Raw genomic sequence first — 18,085 nt, 5'->3', positions numbered from 1 at the left:
TATCTTTTCTAAAAATATCTAATTTAACAAATGTTAAACTTAAAAAAAAAATTTAAATAATACAAATGAATTGTTTAATAGTAAGGACTAATTTGTTGGAGGAAAATATTAAAAAATTATATAATTTAAAAAAAAAAATTAGAGAAGAATAAACAAAAAAACGATGATATATTTATAGAAAAAAATTTATTTAATAATAAAAATAAAATAATGGTACAGTTGTACTTGACTTTCTCTGCTTGCAGACCAATGTCAAAAACCCAATAACGCCGTAAAGAGACACTGACCTTTGTATACATTACTTTTTAGTTTACACAATCAAACTCAAAATCGCAGTCCTGAGACCGAAGCTATGGAGGCGCCACCATTTACTTCCCCTTCTTCTCTTCTCCTCCGTCCTAAAACACCACTCTCCTTCACTACATTCTCTCATTCTGCCAAAGTCAAAAACCCAACCAATTTCTCCATTCGTGCTTCCTCTTCTAAAGATTCTGGTTTGTCCTCTCCTTCTATCTATCAATACCCTTTTCAAATTAAATAGTTTTTTTTCTAGGGTTTTGGTTTTGTTTAATATACCTTCTCATTTTCTCTTATGCTTTTTTTTTAAACTTGTTTTTTTAGTTGTGACTTTACTTGATTATGGTGCTGGCAATGTTCGGAGTGTGAGGAATGCTATCAAATTCCTTGGATTTGAAATCAAAGATGTAAGCTTTTTACTTCATTTCTTAATGGGGTTGCTTTCTATGCTGTTTTTTTTTTTTAATGTGAATCAACTTTGTTATTGGTAGGTGCAAACCCCAGAAGACATTTTGAATGCAAGCCGTTTGATTTTTCCGGGTGTTGGAGCATTTGCACCTGCTATGGAGGTGTTAAGTAAAACTGGGTAATTTTTGTTTTTTTGTTTTTTCCCTCCTCAATACATTTAGTTTTGATCTTTGAGATTTTATACCCTTAATTTTAGGCCTTTTGTTTGTTATTCATTTTAGTATCAATTTTGAAGCAATATCATAATTTTTGCAGAATGGGTGAAGCACTATGTTCATATATTGAAAAGGATCGCCCTTTTTTAGGCATTTGTCTTGGACTTCAATTGCTTTTTGAATCCAGTGAGGAGAATGGACTAAGTCAGTAATAACGTTCTCCTTTGTTATTTTATTTTTTATTTTTTTATATATTTGATAATTCTTTAATTCGTCTCTGAACATTTTAGTATTATGGCATGAATGGTTACCAAGTTGATGTGAAATAAAACAATGCTTTTGATCTACACATAATATATAATATATGCTTCAATAAAAAATATTTATATGAAAATGTAACTACTATTTGCTTTTCATCTCATATTTGAATTTTGAAAGATTTTTCAATTAGGCCAGTTCTAATGAGAGGACAATCGTTTTCCCTGTATTTTATTTATGGTGTGTCATGTAACATAAGATTTTCTTTTAGTTGACCCTTGTAGAGCTAGTGCTTCCATTTATCTCTGATACATTCTTGTTTATGAGACAAGACGAGTAAATTTAAGCTTTAGATGTGTGGAGAAACTTTTGAGTCATAGGGTTTTCTTATGGGAGGGGGGTGCTAACTAGGAGTAAGACAAAACAAAAGTATATGGAATGCAAGTTTTGTGTCCAATAGTGAATATTGGGAAACAAAGTGCTAGCAAAAGCAACAAAAGTTACTCTTATATGAGTACTGAAGTGAATGAGTGGATATATATGGAAAATATAAGGTTATCAACAAATTTATCTTTTGGAGTTGCATCACCAATTGATGAGAAGATGATGGAAACTCGGTTAAGGTGATTTGACCACGTGATATAAAAATCCATAGGGGAAAATCAAATGGAGACTTGTTTAACACGATTTATCTTTTTTAAAGTGAGCAAAATGGATTAAATGGAAGATAGTTTGATTGAAGCAGGTAGAGTAAAACCAAAGCAAACTTTAGGGAAGCAGAAATCAGTGAAAAAGGCCCTGCTTTGATTTTAAAATATTAATTTATTGATAGAGTCCAATAGGGTTGATTAGTCCTTGTAGCTGACTCCATTTATTGGAATATTAATATTTGATGGTTGTTGTTGGAAATTCATTTTTCTTTAAATACATGTTTGGTTTGGCGATATATCTGTACTTGTCATATTTGATATTTCATTAATGTTTAATCTGTGTTATTTCTAATTTTTTTTTTATTAGTACATTTTTGAAATGCTTGCTTAGTATGTGCACCCACATATTTGGTTGGTTATGAACTTGCCTTGACAATATATGTCATCCGTAGATATTTTTGTTTGCTCATGAATTTCAATTTCTTATCTGGGATAACCGGGCAATACGGAATTTATTGAGAGACTACTGAGTGATTTATTGAAATCTATAATCTAAGCAATTTTGGGTATGCTTCTCAAATATACGAAGCGAATGAGGGAGACTGTGTTCTCTAATTTAACAGAAAGCTTGATTTCCTGGGCACTGCAAGAGCAAAGTTACCTTTTTAGTTTTTATTGACACTTTTAAATGAAGTATTGAATGGACAATATGCTTGTGAATCAGTAAAAGGTCTCGGCTTAATACCTGGAACCGTTGGGCGATTTGATTCATCAAATGGTTTTAGAGTACCACATATTGGATGGAATGCTTTACAAGTTGCAAAGGACTCGGAAATTTTGGATGATGTTGGAAACCGCCATGTCTATTTTGTGCACTCTTACCGTGCCATGCCTGTATGTTTCCACTTTTCACGAAAAATCTTCATGTTACTTTGGCTGTCACATTATATTCTTTGTTTTTTAAGATTTTATGAATTGTTGTTAAAGTAATTTTGATTTTTGTTTCATTTCTTAGTCAGATGATAATAAAGAGTGGATATCCTCCACCTGTAAGTACGGTGATGAGTTTATAGCATCTATTAGAAGAGGAAATGTGCATGCAGTTCAGTTCCATCCAGAAAAGAGTGGAGGCAAGTTTTATCTTCCATACCAATATTGCTTTAAGTTTTTTTTTTCTTGTTAAGATATACATAGCCCTAAATCATGGAGGCCACAATATTCATTGAAATTTCTATTCTTCATTAGCTTGTAATTGGACTCTGCTCATGTAAGGAATAAATTTATGTAATCAACATTGCATCATTTGAAATTTAATTCATACACTTGCATATAGTTTTGTATAATCGTTGCTCCCTTTAAATTGAAGGATAATCTGAGATTCCACTTAACTTGGAAAAAAAGTGAAATGAAAATGGGAAAAATAGAAAATCCTAATTCAGTTCAGAATGATTTTTTTTTAATGTTATCCCATAAGATTTTCGTTTCGAATCTGTATTGGCTCTTGGTAGAATGCTGAAATATACTATGCTGCTGTCTTGTTAAATAGGCTGTAGTGTACCAATATTTTAACAAATTGCTATTGTTTTGCGATACTCTATTTAGTACAAAATGTTATCAAATAGTGGCTATAGCACTGTTGCGTAGCGGAAATTTGAACAAACTACTATTTCCCTCGATCAACAATTGGCAACACGACATTGTTGCAAATTCTACGTCCTTTTTTTGGAAGGAATACAAGAGCTTTAAGATATATTTATTTTGATATAGGTCCAAAGAAAAAAAATATTTCTTCTTTTCTTTGCTGGTTTATTCTTTTTCTGATTTCTGAAATGAAATTTTCAGATGTGGGTCTCTCTGTTTTGAGAAGATTCTTGTATCCGAAATCAAAAGTGGAAAAGGTGGCCTTTCATACCTTTCTATGAACATCTTATGTATCACTATTATTATGATCATTTTGACGTATGGTAACTAACCATTTGTGATATTCACTTGAAGACAGAAGCTTGGTGAAGGCAAAGCTTCAAAACTCGCGAAAAGGGTAAGACTGATGGAAACCCCTTTCTAATTTAAATTAGTTTATTATGTGTATGCTCAGCATCGTTGATGTTTTCATTATTTTTATTTGCTAACATAGCGTTATTTATGAAGGTGATTGCTTGTCTCGATGTGAGAGCAAATGATAAGGGAGACCTTGTTGTAACCAAAGGAGACCAGTATGATGTAAGAGAAAATACTAAAGAGAATGAGGTAACAGAGATAATACTCATTTTTAAGTAAAATTAACGATTTTTTTTGTTTTTTGTTTTCTAATATAGTACATGCCAAAATATAAATGCAAACTATTCTTTGGTATGGATAATTAAATAGTTTTCTATCAGTTGTGACATTAAATCTTATTATTGAAGCGGAAATTGTATGTTTATCATCTAATGAATTATACTGTTTTAATTGTCAGGTTAGGAATCTTGGCAAGCCAGTTGAACTTGCTGAACAGTACTATAAAGATGGAGCTGACGAGGTAGGCCATTGACAATTGGATTGTTTTCACTTATATTACTAAGCACGCTCTTTCCAACTAACGTTCATCTTTGGATGCAGGTCAGCTTTCTAAACATCACTGGATTTCGCGACTTCCCTCTAGGTGATTTACCGATGTTGCAGGTTTGTGAAATGTGGCAAAATAGTAGTTTTTTTTAGATAATGCTGATTGCATATTATCCAATATCTGTTGGGGTTGAATCCTAACTAAATGGTTCTCCGTAGGTATTGCGATACACATCAGAAAATGTTTTTGTTCCCTTAACAGTTGGGGGTGGAATAAGAGATTTTACAGATTCAACAGGAAGGTATTATTATTACTAACCTTTATACTATTGGTAATCGTGGTCTTGCCTTTTTGGCTACATTTTTTTTCATTAAAAATTGTCCATTTTTATTATTCTATCGTTGTGTGTTTGCTCAGATCTTTTATACTTGTTTCATTTAAATACCTATGTTCTAGGCACTATTCTAGTTTGGAAGTAGCTGCAGAGTATTTTAGGTCTGGGGCTGATAAGATATCCATTGGAAGTGATGCAGTTTATGCCGCTGAAGAATATATAAGAACTGGAGTATGGAATTCAACGTATTGCTTGTTTCCATTGATATCCTCTAAAATACCTGTTTTTTCTGATGTTGCGATGGCTGTCACATTTTAGGTTAAGACGGGAAAGACCAGCTTAGAGCAGATATCAAGAGTTTATGGGAATCAGGTAAGCTAAGTTGCTAACAGACATCAGTATATATTTACAAGGACAAAATGGGGTTTTCAAAAGGAAATATTTCTTTTGCATATAAATGATAATGAGGTAAAAGCAAAAATTTGTATTTGATGTATGTTTTTTTTTTTTCAGATTCTTCCAGAGGGTAGTAGGACAATCTTTTTTATTTTGTTAATCCTTTATTTTGGAGATATTTAAAAAAACTTCTTTGCTGAAGTGTTTTGTTCAGCTCTGTAGCATTATTCTTCAATACACGGACCATTAGGTTGTGTGTGTGTTTGTGCTGTGTAATACTTGATGTTTGGATTCAATTGTCTATACACCAATTGATTTTCAATTTGCAGGCAGTGGTTGTTAGTATTGATCCCCGTAGGGTTTACGTAAACAACCCAAATGATGTGCAATTCCAGACTATAAGGGTTTCAAGTCCAGGTGAAGTTCTTTCTTTTCTTCCTGACTTTAATTAATGTAATTTTTGTATGTCTCCGATTAAGGTGAGTTTCCACAACTGCTGTGAAATTACTTTTCAACAAATTGAGCTGTATGCAGTATTTAATATCAATGTAAGAATTTTGCGGGGGAAGAGATTGTGCTTAAGGATGCAGCAGGGGAATTAGTTTCTATTTCTAATTTCATTTCAATATCTATTTTTGTAAGCAGTTTGAGATAAAAAAAATGAGAAGATGATATTTCATGTAAATTTAATTAAATATTCAAAATCATTTTATGTCGGTTTCAGGTCCAAATGGAGAAGAATATGCTTGGTATCAGTGTACGGTAAGTTTGTTATCTTTCTTCACAATTTTTTTGAACATGTCCACTAAGCTAGATTTCTTAATCTTGCTTTTCTATCATTTAAACATTGCACCATTAAAAATAGACATTGCTAGAGAGACAATTATTAATTGGTTATTCCTGTTATACAAAACTTGACCAGACACAACGAGGGATAATCAATCTAGCTAAACTCAGAAGCGGTAACTTTCATGTGATATATACTTTCTAGAGAATAAAGACTTAAGGATGATCTGATATGATGTAAAATATATTGAGATTTATCATGATTAAATAATGTTGAAATAGTATAACAATCGAAGATATTAATTGAAAAATCTCTAAATCATTTGACTATTTGCTTCCTGAAATTCTTATCTCAATACTTCTTTTGTCTATTGTAAGGTTAATGGGGGGCGAGAAGGCCGGCCAATTGGTGCTTATGAACTAGCAAAAGCTGTTGAAGAGCTTGGTGCTGGAGAAATACTACTTAACTGCATCGATTGTGATGGTCAATCTCACTCTCTCTCTTTACCTAGATTTTAATGTATTTTTATTCTTTATTAAGAATGTTTTTTTTTGAAAATTATAATTTTAAAAGTTAAATTCAAATTTAACCTGTTTTAAAATGATTGATTTGCTGTCAAATTTTAGTATTTGCATATGCTTAATTGTTTCCAACAACATCGTCATCAAGGAATTTTTTAAAATTTAAATGACTATTTGCCTGGTTTCTTATCTATAATATATTGACCTCTAACTTGATATGGGGGGTGTTAAAAATATGTAAATAGGGTAAGTATGGGAGTTGATTCTTTGTATTTATAATAGTTAGGGTAACTATTAATCCTTATATTTATGACTGTGTGTGCATAATATTCTCTAGTATGTAATTCAAACGCAGATTCCATCAGTTGTCTCTTTTCTCATTTTTCCTTCTCAACATAGTATCTAGAGCCTAATGAGATAACCCTTATTTTTTTTGCAACTCTTCTGGTTTTTGCTCTCCACCCTCTTGTAATCGTTTCTGGCGTGTTCTTCCTCAGTCTTCATCTGATACTGTTGTAGTTTGCTGGCATTGGAAAAGAACTTTCCGCCAATCTACTGTGCCCTAAAGTCTGAGATTCATTGGAGCTTGCTCTCACTCTCATGCGCTGCCGCTTCTTGATTCATGCGCTGCGTGATGGCTCCTCTTTGGTAGCTGTTTGTACCGTACTACTCATCCTTGGCGTCGGCAGGTTTTGGCCCTGTGATTCATCATCTTTTCTATACAACCTTGTTTGGCACTTTTCCTCTCTCTTCTTGATTGATCCATAGCTAGTTTTGACTTCCAACCCTTTCTTGATGCACTTATGAGTTTGTTTTTCTTTTCTCATTCTTTATATAAGTTTTTTTTCTTCTCATTCTTTATTTTATATAAGTTTTCCTCCATTCGTTTTGGAGAAGCTCTTGTTCTCCATGTACGAATTTGTACACTCACCCTCCTTTCTGTAATGAATGCTATTTTTCTATTTTAAAAAGGACGATTTTTGGGGCCATTTTATTATTATATATTTAAAGAAATGCTGCTTTTATTCTTTCTAATATAATATGTTTATCTCAATTGTTATCAATATTTCAGGTCAAGGAAAAGGATTTGATGTAGATTTAATAAAGTTGATCTCAGATGCTGTAAATATCCCTGTGATTGCAAGTAGTGGTGCTGGCGTTCCTGAGCACTTTTCTGAGGTGTTTACTAAAACCAATGCATCCGCTGCACTTGCTGCTGGCATTTTTCACAGGAAGGAGGTATTACTTCTATTTTATTAATTTCTTAATGCCTAGCGGAATGGTTGTTGCCATAGTTCGGGTATATTACAATATTACTCTTCATCCTTCAACATTTGATACTTTTTTTAGTTCAACTGAGTGGAGGGGAAGGATTTTAATTTAGGGAAAGTGTATTTTCTTCACCATTCTAATATTTAACGTCACATCAAATAAATGACATTTATGTCCAAATTTTAAACAAATGTTGTCTCCTCAATTCCCTCTACATTTTTAGGGGAGCTAAAATTGCCCTGGAGGAATTTTGCCCCCTCCCTTCCCTCCAAACTATTGAAGAAAACATCAAAAGTTTAAAATAATGCCAAGCCTTGCTTTCTCTTTGATCCCTTCAACTGAACAGACCCTTAGTGTTCAATCATTCCATTGATATATTCGATCTCAATACTAGTGTGTTTCGACAAGCTTTAAGGGAAAAAACACTATTATGGTATAGCTTTTTTTTCTAGAACATTCTTTGTTTAGTTCCTATAAAAGTATATAAACCTTTTGTTTTTGGTGAGTTTTTACTTACACATACAAAAGCAAGGTTTTTTTTTAAATCTGAGTGAGAGGAGTATATTTTGACTATTAGATCTTAATCATTCAGTAAGATTAAAACAAATTCATATGGCTTTAAAAAATAGTCATGGGATCATTAAATAACTTTAAATCTTGACCATCCATATATATAACCGTTCGATAACTTTCAATATTGACCATCCATATATATAACCGTTCGATAACTTTCAATATTGACCATCCATGTAAAGTCAATATGGCTAAGATTTACTTTTTCTCATTCAGATAGGACATTATTTTGATTGATTTAAAGATGTATTCAGGCAGTGATTTTGAACTCTCACAAACTGCAGGTGCCTATTCAGTCCGTGAAAGGACATTTGTCGAAAGAAGATATAGAAGTCCGAATGTGATCTTTACATTTTAGTTCAAGATGCACTATATAAAAGCAAACTATATAGCCCTTTAAACTCTCAAACTTTTTTTTTTCTTTTCAAAATGTGACATTTCACCTGTATGATCTCTCAATACACGAGGTAGTATATAGGTTTACCATGTTCACTTCTATCTTTGATCATTTGTAGTACCCTTTGGTACAGATTTTGCTGTTTTTCTTAAGTATGTCTGATCTTGGTTCTATAAGATATTATATAACTCAGTAATTTACTGACGTTGCAAACACATGCTAAGTGTATTTATTTTTGAAATTTCTTGTAAATCTTTTAATTTATTGTGAGTTATATTTTACAAAGAAATCAATCTCTTTATGCAAGTGGTTTTTTTTTTATTTTTAAAAAAAAGTGAAGAACGTGCTTTAATTTGTGTTTTAGTATTTTATATTTTATGAATAAGATTACAGGGGGTAATGTTTTATATGGACCACCTTAATGTCATTTATAAAGTCCCTAGAGTTAGATATTGTAAAAGTGAAATAATTCATACTAAGTACTATGTCCGACAATAGTTAAGAAAGGATTTAGCCCAACATGTTCATTAGAATGATTGAGAAAATAGCATTTACATTATAGGTTAGAGTAAGTCAGTTAGGAGGTTAAGAAGTTAGTTAGAAAACAATGTGAAAACTAATTTTTTTCGCTTTATCAAACACTGAAATTTATTTTCTTACGAGATGAATCTTTATATCTTTAATTTTTCGATTTATAGATATGATAAAATATAAGTTTATATTAGTATAAAATCTTGACTCTAAGTAAATGAAAGGAGTCTAAACTATATATCGTTGTTAGAGTGATTAAAAAGGTTTGATCCATAAAAAGTCATTTCTCCCATGTTTGCAAAGAAAATAGTTGGAAACCCTTTTTTTCCACTTTTATCTTGGTGCTGAAATATGGGACGAATATAGATGAGATTATTTGAATTCTTTTTTCTCAATTATTGCGTATTTCTCACCTGTCTTGCTCTCTTCTAGCAATTTATTTTTCTCACTACCCAATCACAAAAGAGATTCATGACATTTGACTAAGTGTTTTTTGTTAACAATTATTTATGAGTTTTATAGTTTATATGTTTTTTTTATAAGTTAATAATTTTATAATATTTTTTATAGGTTAATTTAAGTAGTTTATAAATTTCTTATATTTTTTTTTCCATTTTATCTTTATTATTGTAATTAAAAATCTTTTTTACCCTCTATAACTTAAAATAATAATTTTTAAATAATTTATATAATTTAAAATAATTTAAATAAATAATAATTTAAAATAAACTATCTAAGTAAAAAAAAATATATCTGATTAATAAATAATTTATTTATTATAATTTATAAATAATTTAAATTTAAAATAATTAATATTTTAAAGTAAATAATTTATTTATTTATTTTAATTTTAAATAAATTAATAGGTAAATAAAAAAATATATTAGATTGACAAATTTTAAATTGAATTAAATTTATATACAATATTAGTGTAAATTTTTTTTACACTGTCAATCAATTACGTTCGTTAAATTATTAGAGAAATTTGACTTTTATCAAAATTATATCTAAAATTATCTATATGAATAGTTGTGATGTGTTAATAATGTAAAATTATTATAGTGACAATATATAATAATTAAATTTTTTTAAATTACTACTTTTAAAATATTTTTAATATTGATTAATTAATTTTTTTAATTAAAAATATTATTTTACATTTTAGAATTAATTTAACCTCTAATTATACGAAACACTTAGTTAACTTAGCAACAAAATATAAATTATAAACTATATGTTAAGTTACCAACCAAATATAACATAAGTTTAACAAATAGGACCTATCCTATATTTTCGGTGCTGAGTTAATGAGTCAGTCGTACTCTATTTCATCTATTAATTCTTAACATTTATGATTGTTAGGTAATGATGAAGTACTGTAATAAATTATTTGCATCTATATGGTTTCACATAATTAAATTCTTTCACATTTGCGGCCTGGTCAATCTTGCCATTTGCATCCATATAGTTTCACTTTAATGCTTTCACATTTGCGGCTCAATCAGTCTATAGCCACTTTACCAAAGTCCAAGTTAAGTTTGCAAAGTCCAAATGTGGCTGATAAAAAACAAAATAAAAAAATAATTTTACATGTTGACATAAATTTAATATGATATTTTAGATAATCTAATTGTATCATATTAATTTATACTTTATTCTATTCGAAATAAAATATTAATAAAATAATATTTGAGAAATTAATATATTTGAAATAAATTTTAATTAAATACATCAATTCTTCAACTATCACTTTTATTTATAATTTATTTCTGAAGGAATATTTTATAATAATATATTTAATTATGTTAAAAATTTATAACGACAAATATGCTTAATAATATATTCGAGATGTTAACAGATTTAATGATTTAAAACAAAATAAACAATTTTTAATAAGATTAATTTTTATGCATTAACAATGAATTTTTTTTATATTATCAGTGTTTTACAATTAATTATATGTACGACTTTAATAATATACTAAAAGTAGAATATTTCTTAATGATTTAACCATGTAATTGATTGATGGATTGTATAAATTATTTTTAGATTAATAATATATAATAATTAAATCTATTTTTAATATAATAATTATAAGCCGACTTGACATGCAAGGCCGATTCTAGAACTATTGTTAGAAGTTAGATGGACGGCCAAAAAATCCTAAGTAATACATTTTTAAATTAAGGAATAATAGTAATTTTTTGACATAGAGAATAATAATTATAGCTAAATATATTTTTAGTATTGTTTTTTTACTAATACTTACAAAATCTTCACCTTATAAATTTGGTCTCTCATATACATGTTTAGTCCTTTATAATACATAAATTGATCTTGAGGTCAAACCAATTTCTATTGATAATATTCAAATATATCAAAATAATTTTATATTTCATAGTCAATTTTAACTCTCCCAAAAGAAGAACTAAGTATGCAATAACTTTGGGATTTTTTTAATAAGTATTCTCTAGCCTTTGTGGATAATTGGGAATGGATCTAAGATGAAGTTTTCACACAATCTAAACATTTAAATTGATAATTCTGTCACGTGATTCCTATTACAACTATTAGCACAAACATTGAAGACACTATTATATTTTTGAATTTATTAGAATGTATGTTATATTTTTGGATTATTAATATAGGTGAAACGTTAATTCTATCATATAATTTTGTACTTTCACTTTTACTAACAAAAACATTGATGACAGTATCGTGTCGCTGTGGAGTGTACATTCTTTTTCTTTTTTTAATGCATGCATAGAAAGTCTGAGTTAAAAGTTAGAAGTTGGAGCCATTAATTTAAGATCAACATTGTAACTGTGTGGGAGTTGACTTAATTTGAAAAACTATTTAATAATCGTTAAACTTTAAATAATTTTGGTTATAGAACAAGCTATAAAAATGATAAAAACAACTAAATTTTTTCTTGATAGAATAAAACCACAACTGTTATATAATATAATATAATATATATATATATATATATATATATATATATATATATATATATATTAAACAAACTAATTGTATAATTTATTATGTGTTATTTTAATTAAATAGGATAGACGTGTCTTGAAAGTTGTTTCAAAAGGGAAAAAACAAGATAAATTTGTTGATATCAGATATGTATTACCTACTCCGATAGATATATATATATATATAATGCGTTTGATAATTTTTTTTTTCTTTCTATAATAATCACTTTTAAAAGTTTACATCAATTTATTACAACTTTTATAAAAAATGAAAAATTTGAAAGATAACTTTTTGAGAAATTATTTTCAGTTGCTTGTTAAAAAAATTATTTTCATAACCGATTGACATTTTTACTACAACAAATAAACGTAAATTAATTTCTATTTTTTTTATAAATTTTTTAAAAATAATCTTTAAATTACAAAATACTAAAATCACTTTTGTTTAAAATAAACAGATCCATAATTTCATTCAATATACAACATTTCTTTCATATAAGCTGTTTAATTTTTTTAAAAATATATGATATTGTCTCTTCTAGTCACCTCCACAACTGATAGTTTTTTTTAATATAAACTGTTTTCTTTTAGTAGACTAAATTGTTTTCTCAATCATATTTTATAAATTTATCAACAAATTAAAAAATCGTTGTTTCATAAAAAAATTATTGGTTTGATAAAAAAAAAAAATATTATTGGATTCAAACTTCATTCAACATTTATTTTATTCGACACTTTACAACATTTAAAAAATCACGTTTATTTTAAATTTCGCTTAATATATTGCGTCTTAGCTAGGAACATTGCAATATAGCAACAAAAAGAAGATTGAACTATAAAATAAAGAAGAAAACAATAATATAATAAATATTCAACTTAGGAATTATTTCCATTTGAACGAGAATAATTAAAAAAACACAAAAAGAAGAAAAATATGCTTGAAGCAAATTACAAGTGAAATTCTACGTAAACACATAACGTCACATGTTATTAATACCAAAAGCATGCACAATAGCAAGCATTAATATAATTTCCTTCATGGAAATCCACCACCTCCAACACCACCTCCGGCACCACCACCAAATCCTCCACCAGCTCCGGCACCACCACCAAGTCCACCACCACCACCACCTCCAAATCCTCCTCCACTACCTCCTCCAAGTCCACCACCATTACCGACACCACTTCCGAATCCAGATCCTCCTCCAAACCCTGATCCTCCACCAACACCACCTCCTCCACCAAATCCACCGCCGCCACCACCACCAAAACCACCTCCAGCTCCACCTCCAGTTCCACCTCCAGCTCCACCTCCACCACCAGCACCAAATCCACCTCCCAAACCACTGCCTAATCCTCCTCCACCACCACCACCAAATCCACCACCTCCTCCCGCTCCTCCACCAAACCCTGGCCGATGAAAGAAATTCTTCTCATCGGTTAAACCATTTTCACTCCCAAGCTTCCTTGCATCAATGCTACTACAAACAAATGCACCAACAAGCACAAGAAGAATAAATCTTGAACTTGAAGTCATCTTGTGCTACCTAGATAAAAAATATATTTTTTTTTTTATAAAAAAATAATCCTATGATATTTGGTGTGGAGCAAAAGAAGTGATGGTAGGGTTTATATAGCAATGCAAAGGCAAGGTTTAATAAAAAAAAAATTAATTAAAAACTTTGAAATTACTATAAAAGGATATTAGAACGCTTTAAATTAGTGAGATCTTCTTAACCATGCAAAAACGCGTTGGATACATAAATGTTTACAACTGTTTTGTTTGAAAAAGTGAGAGTATACCTCCCAACTGTTAATGTCTTATAAGGTCCTACACTTTACTTGTCTGGCTTGTCAGATAAAGTATATAATTCACGTTGTTTAGAAGATTTTCCTTTTTTAGGTTTTTCTGCATGGGCTTATCACTGTCCTCATTTAAATTTGGTTGAAGAACAATAGAATTTAATTATACAAACAAATTTGCAAAAGAAAGTTAATGTTAGTTTGTGAGTTTCACTTGCAAATTTATTTAATTAGAGTAAATTGCTTGTAATTTTTTAAAGATAACTTAAGTCTTTAGTTTTTAAAATTTCACATTAATTCAATATAACTTTCTCTTTCTTCTATCGTTTGATATTTTTATATAAGGTTTCTCTAATATAAACCTCTCAAAAAGAGTCTTAAGGGGAACTCTTATCATTTTTAATAAAATTTTAGAATATTAATAATAAATGATAAAGATATATAATATTTTATTAAAACCTATTTAAAATAGGAAGTTCACTTTTGGACTAGATCTATATTCATCAAATATTTACACATATATGAAGTAATAGTACAAGAAGCACGATGATATTTATAAAGAAGCAATTTTGTATTTTTGATGGTTGTAAAAATGGATTTTTTTTATACTTAAATGATATATACTTACACATACAAAATGAGATGACATATTCATCTAGTGAGGTCATGTGAATTGGTGCTTAATTACTTAGGTAGTCTGATTTTTTTTTTGTTTTTGTTTGTGTAAACATAATTGTTGTGAAATATTTTTTTGTAAAATTATCGGCCACACTCATACACCTTGTGTACATCTTGAGAGATAGAAATAGAGAAAATGATAGAAAGTGAAAAATAAAAATAAAATAATGTTTTAAATGAGTGTAGCAAAATCATGGTGTACCAAAATATCATTATTTGTATTATTATTTTTTATCAAGAATTTGATTTCCTTACCCTTTATTTATGATTTATCAGTTGTGTTCTTTAAATATATGATTTTCGACGTCATATTTTGACATTATATATTATGAGTGTAGACATCAATTTTGAATTGAGACAACAAACATCTTAAGAGAGATAAAAACAATTTAAACTCGAAAACTGTCTAAATATATCATGTTTATGTCTAAATTTGTGTTTGAATACTATTTCTTTTTATTAATAGAGAGAGTGTGCCTATCTTGTATTTACACATGTGCATTAATTAGTTAATGTATTTAATCTCAATTTGACTTTGTTTGTTTTTGTGTACGGTTTGTTATTTGTTTTGGATTGGAGTAGTGTGCTCCCATTAATTTAACTTTTAATTATAAACATCTGGTTTGTTAGGGTTATAAATAAGTTTGGATTTTTTAAATTAGTTTAAGTAAACATTGATTTTCATCAAATTGTGATCACTTAATACCATGTAACCCGTTCGTTATTTTTCAACAGCAAGATACCAACAGAATGATATGCCAAACATAGGTTAGGGGCTCACAAACCGACCTGTTTAACTTATAATCTAAAGAGACTAAATATATCAATTTTATAATATTTGAGTTCTATTTAAGAATTATTAATTGTGGTTTTTTATTTATTTGGTTCTTACTTCTTACAACTTACAAATTATAATATAAAATTATCAATAATTATTATTTTTTTTTTAAATGCCAAATTTCTATAATACTGATTTTTTTTAAATCAATTAATTTTTTATTTTACAGATCAGTCTATTTAACTGTAAACCAACATAATACATACTCAAACCAACCTATCACAACTAGTTATTATTAGTGCTGAACTAATTCAGTTTGTTTAAGATACAAATTTATGCGAAGCGGGCTAAATACATATTTATATATAGTAGATTATAATATTAGATATATAGGTGGTCGAGGGCTCTATAATTCACATGGTCGATTTCATAAACGGACACACTTTAAAAGAATTTATTGGTATCACAAGAACTAATTAATTTGTAATGATAATTTTGTTTGTTCATTAATGACATAAACCGGACAACATTTTAAGCTAGACCATCTGTACAGGTGATCCACAAAGATTATTTGAAATTTTAATAATAATAAATAATACTTTTTTAAAGTTATTCTAAGTTAATAATTATTTGCGTCTTCATTTTTGAGATGATGCCATTAATTGATGTTAGTTCGACGTATTAAATATTTAGATAATTTATATTGTTCGACTTAATATTACTTAATTTGTTAATTAACTAACGGCGTGTTCAGATAATTTTTTGTTTTATGGTTTGAAAATTTAAAAAAATCAAAACTAAGTTTAATCTTAGTTGTTGGTTGGTTAATCAGTTGCATTAGTTGATTATTTTATACTAGTTAATTGTTTATCTAATTGGTTATATAAGTCTATGTACCTCTTGATGTAATTCATTCTCTCATCTATCAATATTACTCAATTTACTTTTCTCTATTTATCTCTTATTAATGGATTAAATTCAGAATAGTAAGATTGTGTCACATAGATAATTATTCCTCTATGTTTTTTCTCAAAAATTTTTTTTAGAATATTATCATCAAAGATTTATTGAATTATTTATAGTCTTTTATTTTCTCTTTGAATCTTGAAGTTTTTTATCCAAATTCTAAATTTTCTTTGTTTTTTTTTTTATTGATTTTCATTTCTGAGTCACTTATGTTTATCTTACAATTACGCTTGTAGCCCCAACCTAAAAAAAATTGAAGCATCAGAGGAGACACAACAAAAAATTCATTGATCAAATGCAAATTTTCATGGTTTTCAACAATAAAGACAAATGATAATTGATTAATATTATTGGAAAAATACGAAGTTCAACAGAAAAAAAATATCAAAAGTACACACAAGAATAGGAGAAGAAGCTTCATGAGGTTGGATTCAAGAAGTCCATGAAGATCTTGAAGATCTTTGATACTTTTTCTACAATCCTGCTCTTATTTTCCACCGTTTTTTGAATCTCTTACTGGACATGTCAAATTTTTATTTTTCTTTCTCATCCTTTATGTTTCTTTTGCATTTTACTAGTTGCTTTTACATTTTGATTCTTCAGATTTTTGTTGTTCTTCATGTATTTCTTTTACGTTGTTTTTGTTGGTTTTTATTTTTAAGTTTTTTTGTTGGTTTTTTTATGTATTCACATTGACCTGTTTTTGTTGGTTTTTTCATGTATTCACATTGACCTGTTTTTGTTGGTTTTTCATGTTATCGTTGATTTTTGTTGAATAAAAAAACTGATTTGGGTTGTTAACGTATTCCTCTCAATTAACATGTTTTTAATGTTTTGAATTGTTTAATAAAAAATTTTGATTTTGTCTTGTTAAGTATATGGTTGTCCTGTGTTATAATTTAAATAAAAAAATTGTTTTATCCCGTTATAGGATTTAAGATTTAAGGTTTGAGGTTATTATTATTATTATTAGTAGGGTTTATGATTTGAGGATATTATTTTGATTTTTTAGGGACTAAAAGTATTAATATTTTACAATTTGTATTTTAAAATAGACACTAAAACTGAATAAAAAAATTATTTAGGGACTAAAATATTGATATTTTTTTTATAGGGGTTAAAAATAAAATTTTAAAATTATATAGGAACTAAAAATTTATTTGACCGTTGTTATTATTATTATTATTATTATTATTATTATTATTATTATTATTATTATTATTATTATTATTATTATTATTATTATTATTATTATTATTATTAATTAGTAGTAGTAGGTTGTTGTTATTAGTAGTAGAAATTGAAAAATATCAAAAATCGTTTGAGGAGTTGGCATAAGGAACATTGCAGCAACCTATTTGACAAGATAAAGGTGGCTAAAGAGGAGTTAAATAAGTTAGATATTAAAGCAGAATCATGTGTTCTATCAGATGTGGAGATTGAAGAGCGTAGACAATTGTCAGCTAATATTGGTTCTTGGTCTCGGTGGAATTGTCGTATCCAGTGACATCGGTCACGTGTGCAATGATTGAGAGAAAGAGATGCAAACACAATTTTTTCATGTTATGGTATTCAATAGGAAGCGTCGTAACTCAATTTTCACTATTGAGGTTAGGGGTGTGCGTGTTGAAGGGGTAAAGCCAGTGACAAGTGTAATGTTTAATCATTTTAAATGTCATTTTAAATTCACTAGAT

General features: G+C 28.5%; 2 protein-coding genes across 2 annotated transcripts; one reads left to right on the top strand and one right to left on the bottom strand.

Moving 5' to 3' along the window:
- The first annotated feature begins 251 nt into the window (after positions 1-251).
- On the top strand, positions 252-8,868 carry LOC101495130 (imidazole glycerol phosphate synthase hisHF, chloroplastic). Its single transcript, XM_004500039.4, has 19 exons — positions 252-494; positions 622-704; positions 789-883; positions 1,021-1,124; positions 2,553-2,722; positions 2,844-2,958; positions 3,671-3,726; positions 3,828-3,866; positions 3,977-4,075; positions 4,284-4,346; positions 4,427-4,489; positions 4,592-4,674; positions 4,830-4,938; positions 5,026-5,079; positions 5,433-5,520; positions 5,828-5,865; positions 6,268-6,373; positions 7,484-7,650; positions 8,541-8,868. Exons 1-19 carry the CDS (start codon positions 353-355, stop codon positions 8,598-8,600), a joined length of 1,734 nt encoding a protein of 577 aa, XP_004500096.1. The 5' UTR covers positions 252-352; the 3' UTR covers positions 8,601-8,868.
- Positions 8,869-13,006: 4,138 nt separating this feature from the next.
- LOC101494802 (uncharacterized) lies at positions 13,007-13,852 on the bottom strand. The gene has a single exon (XM_012715772.3). It carries the CDS (start codon positions 13,700-13,702, stop codon positions 13,202-13,204), a length of 501 nt encoding a protein of 166 aa, XP_012571226.2. The 5' UTR covers positions 13,703-13,852; the 3' UTR covers positions 13,007-13,201.
- Positions 13,853-18,085: the final 4,233 nt, after the last annotated feature.

The sequence above is a fragment of the Cicer arietinum genome, chromosome 5 (genome assembly GCF_000331145.2).
Source record: "Cicer arietinum cultivar CDC Frontier isolate Library 1 chromosome 5, Cicar.CDCFrontier_v2.0, whole genome shotgun sequence".
NCBI classification, from domain to species: Eukaryota; Viridiplantae; Streptophyta; class Magnoliopsida; order Fabales; family Fabaceae; genus Cicer; species Cicer arietinum.
This window is presented reverse-complemented; position numbering and strand designations above follow the sequence as displayed.

Excerpts from the sequence above, each read along its gene's own strand:
- LOC101495130 (XM_004500039.4), top strand. The coding sequence starts at position 353 with ATGGAGGCGCCACCATTTACTTCCCCTTCTTCTCTTCTCCTCCGTCCT. Across the intron at positions 495-621 it reads TTCCTCTTCTAAAGATTCTG|TTGTGACTTTACTTGATTAT; the intron begins GTTTGTCCTCTC and ends TTGTTTTTTTAG. Across the intron at positions 705-788 it reads TTGGATTTGAAATCAAAGAT|GTGCAAACCCCAGAAGACAT; the intron begins GTAAGCTTTTTA and ends TGTTATTGGTAG.
- LOC101494802 (XM_012715772.3), bottom strand. The coding sequence starts at position 13,702 with ATGACTTCAAGTTCAAGATTTATTCTTCTTGTGCTTGTTGGTGCATTT.